The 12753-nt window shown below is 45.5% G+C and overlaps 1 protein-coding gene across 1 annotated transcript in view; it reads right to left on the reverse strand.

Annotated features, from left to right (window-relative positions):
• T265_11114 (hypothetical protein) overlaps window positions 1–12753 on the reverse strand; it is a gene marked incomplete at both ends in the record, with an annotated part of 62317 nt that overhangs the window by 41815 nt on the left and 7749 nt on the right. The window contains 5 exons of the mRNA XM_009177680.1: window positions 834–890; window positions 1927–1987; window positions 4886–4953; window positions 9054–9102; window positions 10303–10515. Coding sequence (XP_009175944.1) covers window positions 834–890; window positions 1927–1987; window positions 4886–4953; window positions 9054–9102; window positions 10303–10515 — 448 coding nt within the window. The remainder of the gene's footprint in view (window positions 1–833; window positions 891–1926; window positions 1988–4885; window positions 4954–9053; window positions 9103–10302; window positions 10516–12753) is intronic.

The following is a 12753-nucleotide window of genomic DNA, read 5'->3' on the forward strand; positions in this document are numbered from 1 at the left end:
ATGTCGTCTGCGTACTCGATATCTGTGAGCGGAGGCCCAGGGAGCACTTCGACCCCACAGGCATTAGAGGCTGGTAGTGAGTCTTCCATGATCGTATCAATGACGAAGTTGAAGAAGAAAGGTGAAAGAGGACAGCCCTGTCGGACACCACAGAGAAGACATACACTGGCCATCGACTAAGCATACATAGCATTATCAACAGGAAACCCAATGCTCAATAAACGTGTTTTATCCTCTCTCAATAATAAAGGTGCGGGATTTTTCGGCATTAGATTGGGACTGGTAGACGACTCCCGCAAGCGACCCAGGTTGAATGGCTCGGTTTCATTTGGAACCTTTTCATGGTTCAGCTTGCTAATGCAGAGCCGAAACCAAATGTGTGAAATTGGAATTAGGGGATGCGAAACACGAACGTTGCAAGGGAATCACATCTACCGCAGTGAAAAACACAGGCAACACTGTAAAGGCACTAATTATGGTTGACAAAGACTATGGATCGTGTCACTTCTAGCCAGTCCAGTCCACAGTTTGTTTTATTAAACCAGTTGCCAAGGGCAAACTGTCAGGCAAGACCAACTTCAGATACGAACGGACTGTTGAATAACAGCGAGAGAGCTTTTCTGGCGCAGAGAATGCGTTGATCGTCCAAACAAGAACCAGCTGGACGATTATCTATTTTCATTTACAGGGAACCGCACAGGCAGTTTGCAAGTGAGGGCAGCTACAGTTCGGATAGAATTGAGCAGATAATGAAACGCAGATAACCGGAAAGGGGTGAATTTGAAACCACATGACACAGCTTGAAAGATTAATAGTTGTTCAGGTGAACTTACAAGGTCAGCGAATCGATTTTTGCCAACAAATCGTCCTTCACCACATTTAACGCGTTCCTAAAATAGTAGTGTGAAGTGCATACTATTGTTCAGTACTCGAAAAAGTTTTCAAAGGGTTGTGAAAACGGAATATTCGTGCCAAACAGTGAACACGATTGATTTTCTAACCCTATATATCCACATCTCACTTGTGTTTCAGTTGGGACGATATTCGAGAAACCACAGTACACTCTCTAGACGGAACACACTACTTATACTCTTCGACAGCCCACAATCGGTTTCGCCCTTCCTCAGGGACACTGTAGGTAGGCGCGGCCACTTGGACCCAGATTGTACGCCATTCACGAATTAAATTCATTCCCAGATTAGGTTGGCGTGAACCAACCACTCCACTGAATCCAACACACCAACAGTCTTGCTGAAATTTCCTTGCAGTTTCCTTCAAAAGCCGGATGCTCACATATCCTCACAGTCCGGTTCAACAGCTATTCATCCCTGTGGCTTTAAACTTCGCAGAAGGAAGAAGCCGTCCCCGGACCGAAAACGGAACTGTGACAAACTGAAGTCTATGGGCAACCTCAGCTAACTGTATTAGAATCCTCACCCACAACAGTTGAGGGTGTCTGGATGGCTGGCAGTTAATTATCGGCCTAAACCTTATTGTGAGAAATCACGATAGCAGCGCTGCTGAGTAGCAGTCAACGATGACTACACAACGCGCACGATCGTTTACTCTGATCCCAGATAGCCTCTTCATAGCATAAATTTCTGGTGTATAGAAACTAGATTGTCACGAGACTAATAGTATACCTAAACGTGTGTGGATAACGTGAAATCAGTGAACCTGGTCAGTTCACTTATCAAGTTGAACGAATGCCACGCCGGTCTCCTGATCTGCCTAAAATATCGTCTTCAGCATGACGAAGTGACCGGCGAAAAAATAATTATTCGCGAAAATGATACTGACAACCAAACCGAAAGATTCCCAGTCACATCCATCTTCAAAAACTCGTAAAATTCGTATAATGCGATAAGTAATAGCGAGCGAAGAGACAGAGAAACAAAAACAGTAACCGAAGCAGTGTGAGCCTACTTGGTTTCGACTAATTCCATGTTTTCCTTGATCAGTGTATCGATTTCCTTCCACATGCCAGCTGGAATGGGAGAAGAGTGGATAACAAACGGGATTATTACAGTTCTATCAGGGATTGTACCGTCTGGTGTTTTACGGACAATGAACTGAGTGTACACGTTAGTGACAGATGGGATGCCGAATTGGATATTCGGGAGGCCAAAAGCTTCACAGATTGAACAGAATCGGTGCACCGAATAGGAATATTTGTGCAAAGTGTGTCCTATTCACGCATACGAACGAAAACGCTGACAACGGTTTCACAGTGCTCATGTTTAGGGGGCTTACAAGGGATGACGGCCGATGATCACGTTTGATCACGAGGCTATTCCGACTCCGATAAAATGTACCAGATGAACTGGGATGAAAGCGACCATCTGGGAAGTCGATTAACCAATCAATAACTAGTAGTGGTTAGCGCAAACGCCAAAAAACAGCTTGGTCAGAAGTAAGAGAGAGCGTCTGGTTTAGCAGGTACGTTTTCGGCAGTTTGTCCATCAGTTGGAAGGGTGAAAAATAAAACAAACAAATCTGCACAATCAAATTTGCACGGAAGCCATCTAGCAGGTTAACTGAGCGCGAGGTACAGTGAGAAGATCCTGGTTAGCTGAATTAATCAGCGCGCTGAGGCTCACGTGTCAGCAAACACCCTAGTTTAGGAAGGATTAAAGTCAGAGGATAAAAACCAAACATCAAAAGATGGGAATTATATTCAAAAGTAGGACAAAGTCCGTGAACACGATGAAAACCATGGTGGCTCTGAAACAGGTAGCCACAACACACAGGTGGGTCAGTGCCAAACAGCCGTAGCCATGTCAAGAAATAGGATTATGTATTTGGCGTAATCGCAACCTACCGAATTCGCCGGGCTCATCGCCGGGAGCCGCCGGACCGAGGGTATCATCTTGACAAGGGAACGATGTGACAAAACCAAGTAACAAGGAAAATCGAGTTTAGAACACAGCATGTAGTGTAACTATGTCCAGGTGTGAGATAACAGGTAGCGAAGTGGGGAAATAAACGTACCCTGGCATGAATCTCGGGTTTCCTTGAACGATGGAGACCAGCTGTCGAAACTGGTTTTAACAATGGACACTACAAAACTGAAAGACGTACGAACTAGTATAATCTACATGATGGTGAGCTCGTGAAACAGCGTTTGGGTGTCCTTTGGAATTCAAGGGATGCATACTACTGATGAGCGCCAATAAGAATAAAAACAGCTGCTTAGCTCGGGTGTTACCGAGCCTCCATCTAGCAACATGAAATCCACTATCAAAACCGGAAAATTTAACAAATATATGCAGAAAATGGCTCCTTTTGGGGGATGTGATAAAAAAAACCCAATGCTTTCGGCTATCCCGAGAGCGTAAATCAGAATGCTGCCTCGCATTCTTATGTCGCACGGGTGATGGGGATGGGTGTCTTTCCGGTAGCGACCGCACTCAATTCTTTCGAAGTACATTCGCAGGGAGTTGAGATATCGTTATCTCACACGAACGAGTAAATAACAGGTGCTAAAGGTTGCGGGGACTGACAACGATGAAATGGGATGGACGGAATTTAAACGTAACATACTACTCATACGGTTGTTGAGAACTCTTCGACAGTCCATGACCGCCTTCGCCATTTTTGGGGCTCAACAGGTAGACGCAGTCCCCGAGTTTTCGTCAACCTTATGTATTACTTGAACCCAAATTGCATGAAGTTCGTCATATACACTCATCTGCATAGCAATTTATCTTTGACGGGAGACTGCTAAAACTCAGCTGGATCTCTTGTTTATGATGTTCTTGGGCTGTCGAAGAGTCTTCAGCAACCCCATGAGTTGTGTATTACGAACACCACTTTCTTCCCATAAAAACCCAGTAATGGTTCACATCAGATTGAAGTAACAGTGATTCATTTAACGAAAAGACCTTTTCTCACAGATCAGCTTGTGATTCACTCCACCCACGTTTAAAATGGTTTGATGGAATGCCATTAGCAAATAAGTCGAAAACTGTAGCGATGACAACTAAATCCTAACCCGATTTGTAGAGCATTCCCGTATGATTCAGCTGGGTTCCAGGTGAGTCTCCCGTCAAAACCAAAGTGGTAAGCAAATGAGTGCATAAGTCGAGTACGGCTATTCTGTTCTGGAAATGGTTCAACCAAATTGCCCGGCTCAGTGAACAAGCCAACGACCAAAAACGAAACACATCATCATCACCATCAAAGACTGCAACATCAGTGTTGCCACTGATGCTTCACTGCCGTACTGGTTGTACGAGGGCTGAAATACTGCCGGGGCGCCCACACCTAGACAGGAGGACGATTAGGGTCCTCAACCAAAGCCTTTGGCTCAAAAGCCTAACCGCACGGCAGCGGTGTTTGGCGGGAAATGCAAATGCATTAGCATTTCTACGGAACAAGTCGCCACATGTTCCAACCCCCAACCTGGAGGGCCAGGAGACTGTTCGTCAGACCTCTAACCATTGACCAACCTGGTATGAGAGACTCTACGAGTGTCACGCGGACACCCCCCAGTATGGCTCAATGGGTCCCCGAGGTACACAAACCGCCACACCACGGTAAGGTCCAGTCTCTTCGTGACGGCAAGAGGCCAAATCTGCTTTGCCTCGTAATGGTCACTCAAGCGTAGTACACTAACGTATTTCTCAGCGTAACTCGAAATGCTAGCACGACTTGTGTCACGTGACAGACAAAAGTATGATTCGTCTGTGGTTCACCACACAACCAACAGACCTTCGAAACTCACTGAATGATTAAAACGAGACAAGTTAGGGCGTCGTCTTATTCACCAAGCGTGCCTTTCCCAACGAGTACCAGGTAGGCAATGAGTGAGAAAGCACAGCAACAGAGGATAGCAACTGCAACTGGCCGTTCCACACGAAGCCGCTACAAAATCAAGCCTCACCTGGAATTTCGTCTTCCACACAAGCGCCCTCTTCGTTGGATGGCATTTCATCGAAACCGAATCCTCCACTGAAAATAATTGCAAACAGTAGACAGAGTTATGAAAAACCCAAGACCACCAAAACTGTGAACACGCCTTCACTTCAGATCCATATATCTGATACCGTCTTCCACTCAAGAAGAATCCCTAGATCAATAGAGCGGGGTGCTGCTGCGTAACCCTCCAGAAAATGCGTGGAGTATTCGAACTTTAGAATTTCCAACAGGCTGAAAGGCTGAAGATATGGAGGAAACCGGACTTTTGCATTGTGTGCTACAAGCCAATGTTTTAAAGAGTCGCCATTCTCCGGGAGAAATGTCACCAGAGAAGACAATCATCGTCCGCCGAAACGTCGGAGCGCGGCATGCAGTGTCAACTGCTATGCATTCACAAGCAACAGTGCCCTGCAAGCTAGAACATGTTGGTAAAAGCCCTTTTGAGCAGGAAGATAGAGCCACTTTTGTAGGGACGAAACATGTTACAAGAACTCAACAATAGTCTGTCCAATCCCTGGAGGAATGAGACAAAAGATACGTGCATACATCATCCCACGTAGATTGACGTTCACTTATGAAGCGCTGCGTCGAACAGAACAAATCGGCTTCGAAGCAGTTGTATTGGCTACATCCTCACCCATTTTCAGTATCCATCGTAGAGTGACAATGGCAGTTAAACCGTATAGTGAGACTACCCCCGACCAAATGCATCCGTACGTTTCAGCGGACTGTATCTTCTAAAACGAAGTATCGAGCAAATTATTTAGCATTTATAGGCGCTGTAGGGAAGTGCGCCAGTTCGTATCAAGGATTACAAACGGCTTCCTGATAACCAGTGACGTTCACCAAGGGTTCCCGATGTTTCCGTTATTCCGGAAGTTCATCACTGATGACATATTCAGACGAACGAAGGCGAGGCAGGGGTAAGTCTTGGTAATGGATGTTCGACATGAACTAAATGGATTGTCTTCGGTTGATCATCACTGCTTACGAGACACTTTGCTCGTTTGTTGCAGCCCGCAAGCAAGCAAACAACAAAGAACAGAATCCAAGCACAATTTCTCTGGATCACCTTCTGTGGTTAGGCCACCTATACAGAATGTCAAGGCAGTGACTACCCAGATGTGTGCTGTCCGTAACGTCAGCTATCTACTGGGCAAGGGACTGTGGTCATTGTCGGGATACCTAGAAGAAAATGATAGATAGATAAGTTACCCTCCGTTAGGTCATTTCCAAATCCTGGCTAGAGTGGATACAACGCACTACCTAACACAACGACGTTTTCCTCTTTTCGTTATAACTAACATTCTCATTCGTTTAATTCACAATACGCATGGGTCGGATATTCCAGCAAATCATCTGCCTGCCCGTATGCGCCGTCCCAATCGAACAACAGGGGAGAAATCGGGGGACAGATGGTGTGCAACAGAATCGCAGAAACGGGCAAATTATAGTTGGAATCACGTCGGGGAATACGAAGTCACGTGAGGATGAAAACGCCTTGAGCCGTACGTACGACCTGATACTGGGTGAATGTTTACAGGCATAATAGGATGTCAACAGCGAAAGTTTACGGCCAAACAGTTGATTATACGAGCGGATCGTCGACAGGAACTAATAGATAGAAAGTCGCTAGAAAAGACAGTACCAGCGGACACTTACACTCAACAAGATGAAAGCTCCCCAAAACAGTGAAAGAAGCATACCCACATGATGGTAATGCTGTGCGAAGTGCTCCCGGCTAGGGCAGAATCAGCACAGAGCCCAATCACCAAATCACAAAGCCACATTACGGTGTCTCGTCCACAGTAATCATCTCACTATCGTGACAACCGATAATCAAGGCCGTCAGATACCTGTTGCGTTTTCTCGTAATCAGTCCCAATAGTTCTGGCTGTGCAAAGTCGCCAGCTCTACTGCTACTCCGTTGGAATGAAATCCATCAAACACGACGTAGCCTCAGCAAACCGAGAAGTGTGCTCTGTTAAACGCTGAAACTCATACGAACAGCTATGCAGAGTACGTTTAACCAGTTTAGTTTGTCGGACCAGTGTTGCACTATCTTGTTTGGCGTTCCAGTAGTGTTCGGTCTGGTGAAGCGGACAGTCAATGCTGAAGTTGCTTCGCCCAATAACTGATCACTGAAACGGCGTTTTTGCTCATGGTGTGCTAGCGATAGCAGTTTGAACTTGAAGGGGGTAAGTGTACCTTTCGGGATAAACATATATCACAATATTTCAGAAGAGCTTGGTAAACAATCGGTAGTTTTTATTTGGGCAACGTTTCGCTTTTAACACAAAAGTTTCATCAGGTCACCAAATTGGCCAGGTTATGTGACAGACGGGGAATCAATCAGTAAGTCCTCTTCACACTAGATCAGTGTTGAGTGTCAATTAACAGCTCTTGTCGGTTAGCGTGGGTGTCAAAATCTTGAATAGGTGGGTTGGAGGAGTTTCAAATTACTTCCGATCGCTTTTCGTTCCTTAATCTTCCACTTCAGGGTGCTTCACTTGATTATTCACCTCGGGTGCCACTGGTAGATCCTTGCTCTTCGTGGGCATGTGAATGTTACGATAATTTAGTTGCGGGGAAGGGAGGTGCGTAAGGTTAAGTTCCACTCCTTCCATTCTGTTAACACTGGGATGCTTGGCGACTTCTACCGCCTCTGTTGTCAGTCTCTGTGAGGTGGACCGTAGTCATCGCCTCAAAACCTCAGTATTTTCTAAGTCTATTTTGTACCCCGTGTCCGCGATTGCCGAGTCTTTCAGTAACGTTTGACATTCATTTGCGTTTCTCGGCGGTCTGTTTATTTTTTCTACTATGCTCTCCGACTCTGATGTGTAGTTCCCTGGCTGTTTGTCCTATATAGACCTTGGTGCAGTCGTTACACTTAATTCTGTAGACACAGTCCCTAGTTCTGTTTGCCGGGAGATGATCCTTCAATTGCACCAGTGCAGAGCGACTACCCCGAAGTTTGTTCTTTACCTCAATTTGGGATGCTGTCCGATCAGCTTCTTCTGTGCACAGGGCCCTCACGCGCCTAAACATTGATGACGCAATACTGGCGAATACCGATTTCGGATGGGCAGACGAGTATTTCAAAACTGCCCCAGTGTCGGTTGGCTTCTCATACACTGTGGTCTTTAGTCTCTCCCCATGCAGTCTAAGAAGGCCAGTGTACCCGAGGTTGACTCCATCTCCATACTAAATTTGGTCTGTGGACTCAGTTTATTCAGAATTGTAAAACTCACTAACCTTGTCCCGTTTCACGACGAAGGTGTCATCTACATACCGCCAGAATATCTTAGGTGGGTAGGAGAACCCGGCTAAAGCTCTCTGTTCAAATTTTTTCATAAATATATTTGTCGAAACCGGGGATATTGGAGATCCCATTGCTAGACCTCGTTCTTGAGTGTAAACCACTGAGTCAAAAACGAAGTGGGTGAGATTCAGGCATGCTTTTATGCCTTCCACTATTTCATCTACCGTAAGCTGTGTCCGTTTTGAAAGGGTGGTGTCCGCTAACACCATCGCTTGGCTATTTCTAAAGAATCCCCTTTTGGCACATTTGTATATAACGAATTCACATCGAAACTTACAAGGATGTCAACTGGTTCAACAGTGACACCCGCTACTTTGTTGGCGGAGTCATATGAATTTTTAATGTAAGTACTAGATTTCCCGGTGAGGGGCTTTAAAATACCGGCCAAGAATCTGGCCAGTTCATGCGGTGGAGAACCTATTCCGTCTACTATCGGTCTCACCGGGACATCTAGTTTATTGATATTTGAAAGGCCATAAAGTCTTGGTTGGATTGCACTTTTGGGGTACAATCGATACCAGTTGCCTTGCCCTAAGTGGTTTATCACGGACCGCAGATATATCCCAACTTCGGCTTTACTCCTATTCATTATAGATGTAATATTCGCATTGAACTGATTGCGCAGTGCTAAACTAGTCTGCGGTTGCTTCTAACTTCACGTGGTCATCTAGACGGAGCGAATCATATAGTGCTGCAGTCGACAGCTGACGTGAAGGTCAGGCCCATACAACCTTGCACTTTCGCAATGTAAGAACAAAGGGTAGAAGACTGACATGTAACCTGTAGACACGCATGCAGTCACGTGACCCACCTGGTCGCATCAAAAGTGATACCCGATTCGGGATGCGAGGTTGCGGTGGCTACAATAGAAAAAGAACAAGTAGAACGAATAGGGTGGAAGCAGAGAGCTGAAAAATTTACGAGGAGAATTCTAGTGATTTCCGGCGCATCTACTTGTGGTCCGATAAAATCGAAGGGAAACCGGTTTAGTGGGTTTAGCTGAGAAGCTCTGGTATCGGATTCCAAGGAACCACTCAAGGCGAACATCACGTACAGTCAAAGTAAAACTACTCTGGTCGGGGCAGTGGGTCGAATATCTACGCTGACGGACCATGAAAAAAATCCAAAAGCCTCGATAAATTTACGAAATTAACAACAGCGTTTGGTTAGAATCAAAAGGCGAATCATTCTTATGCAAATCTTATGTAAAAAATCCACAACGCATTGGGAAGTAAATCAGTTGTTAAAATGCGTTGTGAAAACGTGAGACCAAATTAAGAAACCAAAGCGCCGCAACGTTTGGTCGACAGTTTGAAGAACAGATTATCGTGTCGAAGAATACACTCATTTGCAAATCAATTTGGTTTTCACGAGATACTCAACTGAATCTCTCGTTTATGATATTCTACAACGAGAGATTCAGTTGAGTCTCTCGGGAAAACCAAACTGATTTGCAAATGAGTGAATTTGTCGAAATCAGTCCCATTTGGCTTCAAGAAGAACACAAGGTTGATGGAAACCAGGGGAATGCGTCTACCTGATGAGCCCCAACAAGGGCGGAACCGGTCGTGGGATGTCCAAGAGTTTTCGGAAACCTTGTGAGTAGTTTCCTTTATGAGAAAGATTAGTGTGTCTGTTATCAGGATAAACTGACCACCCAGATAGAAGAAATTCTGAAAAAGGCCTCCTCAGCATTACAGAAAATCTGTATAAAAATTAAAAAAATAGATAATAGTTCAGCTATAGCACCCTTTCAGTGCCTCACTGCCATGCCACCAGAAGGAAGTACGAGGGCTGGGATACTGCCAGGTTGCCCAAGTCTAGACAGGGGAAGTCGAGAAGCAGAGGTCGGGTTCGAACCACGGAATTTCCGGTCGATCAACAACTGGGTGAAACAACAGAGAGAATATGTGAAGATGCTTCGCCTTTCCTAGTGGAGATTATCACTCAAAATGATCAGGGCACTTTATCACATGAACCAGCGGTGTATCGGGGGACTAGAGCATGATGCATGTGAGGGAATTTCCGTTTCTAGCGTGGAAACACCATTTATTGCTTACGTTCTGGCACAAGATCCTCATACAAGACCATGGCTGGTGCAGCAGATGAACCCATACGAACTTGTGAGGGACGTCCAGAGGTAGGACGCTGACGATTAGCAAACTTCACTTGATTGGTCAGTTCGAGGTTCGAACGTATAAGTTCGTTTATGCGTTCATGTAGGCGGACGCCATCCTTTTTCCATTCTGCCTCCTTTGCTTCCATACGCGATACTGTGGGGGGGGGGGGGGGAACAGAAGCACATAACAAATCAAATATAATGAATGATTCATGACATGATCACCTTATCGAAAAGGAAGATGAAATGCAGTCAGCAGTGAAACGGTCACTTCTAGAAAAAATCGATTTTCCGCTCTGCCTTTTACCCTCAGTGGCTGATGAAGGTTTGCTGAGAAAACTCACTGGGATGCTTTCTTGAAAGACACTGCTCACAAGGTGGAAAACAACCAGCATACCAGTCAACGACTGATTGCAATGAAAACCTGTGGAAAACAATGACTTACTAATTTAATCAAATCCCTAAGCAGCGGTACCCTTTCGGTACGTAGTTTCCAACACAGCCAAAGGAAACCAATGAAGGCTGAGAAACTGTCCAAGCCTAGAGAAGACAAACATCGTAGCACGAGAATTCCGTAGACACCCTCAAACTTGGGATGTTAGTTGTCAAGACAAGCCCATATACACTGAGGACACAGAAATGGCTCTCTGGAATCGATAAGCGCTATTTCCCAGATACCTTCGGCTTGAACGTGAACCTGTGACCTTTAGCACGGTGACAGAAAGAGCCTCGACGACGCTGTAGAGTTAGGTCAGCTAGTCATGTTCCGTTACTGACTTCGGAATCATAGAAGTGGTTTACGGCGGCTGCGAAGGAACCAAATGAGTAAAGCGAACGGGAGCATTTCGGGGGTATTTTCGTACCTATTTCAGCGCATTCGGGTCCTCCCATGGGTATAGCGTCGAAAAAGATGTATTCATCAGACAGGAATGGGGCGGCGGCGTACTCTCTCAGCTGTAACACCCTTCCGGTGCCTAGCTGCCATGCTACCCGAAGGAAGCACGAGGGCCGGGATACTGCCAGGTTGCCCAAGCCTAGACAGGTGAAGTCGGGTTCGACCCACGGACCTTCCGCTCTAACCACTTGAGCCATCTTGCACCGCACTCAGGTTATCCACATTAAGACACAGGAGCGTAGTATTACGCAGTGGAACGCATTTCACCAGATCAAATGCAGTCACCGGTCTGCGGCTCTCTGTCTTTGTCTTGAACGAATCCAATGGTATGCAGTTGCTTCCAGCTTGAAATGAGTGTCAATAAATGTGAGGTTTTGGGTGGGTGACCTTCGAAATGTTGTCCTGCTTGCAAATCTCATCATCTAGGTAAGCTTACGGTTAATTGATTCCTGTCGTAGAAAACTTCCGAAGGATTAAGCTGCGTGCTGACAGGGATCAAAACTGCATTGAGGCTGCCACATTGAATTAATAAGTGACTGCCTTTGAGCTGCACCATACACGAACGATAACGAGATGATCAACCAGTGATGGTCACGAATACAGTGGTCTGCTTGTGCTCAAAATACCACTCAGTAATGAGGCATGCTGTGAATAGGAACCATAAAACAGTTCGCTGGACCACGCTGGAGGACAGCGAGCGAGCCTACGTAATCGCTTGTGAACGGGGAAAATGTATCCTACAGGAATGTCGGAATTTTAGCTGATGAAAGACTTTGATAGACAAATTCCAAAACAATCTTCCTATAGATGGGGCAGCAACTAACGAAAATTCTGTGTACCAGTGCGGGCACCGTGAAAACCTGGAAAGGGTGGCGTGCACACAACAGGTAAGTGCTTCAAGATTTCCCATATAATCAACGTACCGGTGTACGAGGGAACCCTGTGACTAAGCAAACTGTACTGAAGTAACATAGCGAAGCCGCGTGGAACTATACTGTACCGTTTGATTGCCGTAACCATTGTTTCGCTTTCGCACTTTTCATTCTTAGATTCCCCCCAACGTGGACATACGTAAAATCCATACAAAAGGACGTAGTACATGGAGTCACGACCTATACTGTACACCTTTGTTCGTTCCGTACCCTGGAGGAGCAAATTTGTCGCAGTTCTGCGAAATTTTAGCAAAAGTCTGATGGACAAAATGTCACGTTTTCCAAGGGGAAGGGGAAAATCTGTCAAATTCGTCCTCAAAATCCACCAACATAGACCAATTATTCCCAGAAAGCGAGAAGTATAAACAGTATTCTCGTCTATCTAAGTAAGCAGGGATACTAGAAAACTACTGGTTTGGTTTTTTGCACTACCCCTATCTGGGTCCAAATGAATCAGCTGGATCGAGTAAAACCAAAAGTAGTCTTTCACGGCACAGCTTCTAACCCTACTTTAAGTTTTTTGATGGGAGAGACTCGTTGCACAATTAGATATCTACCACTATGA

The sequence above is a fragment of the Opisthorchis viverrini genome (genome assembly GCF_000715545.1).
Source record: "Opisthorchis viverrini unplaced genomic scaffold opera_v5_445, whole genome shotgun sequence".
Lineage (NCBI taxonomy): Eukaryota > Metazoa > Platyhelminthes > Trematoda > Opisthorchiida > Opisthorchiidae > Opisthorchis > Opisthorchis viverrini.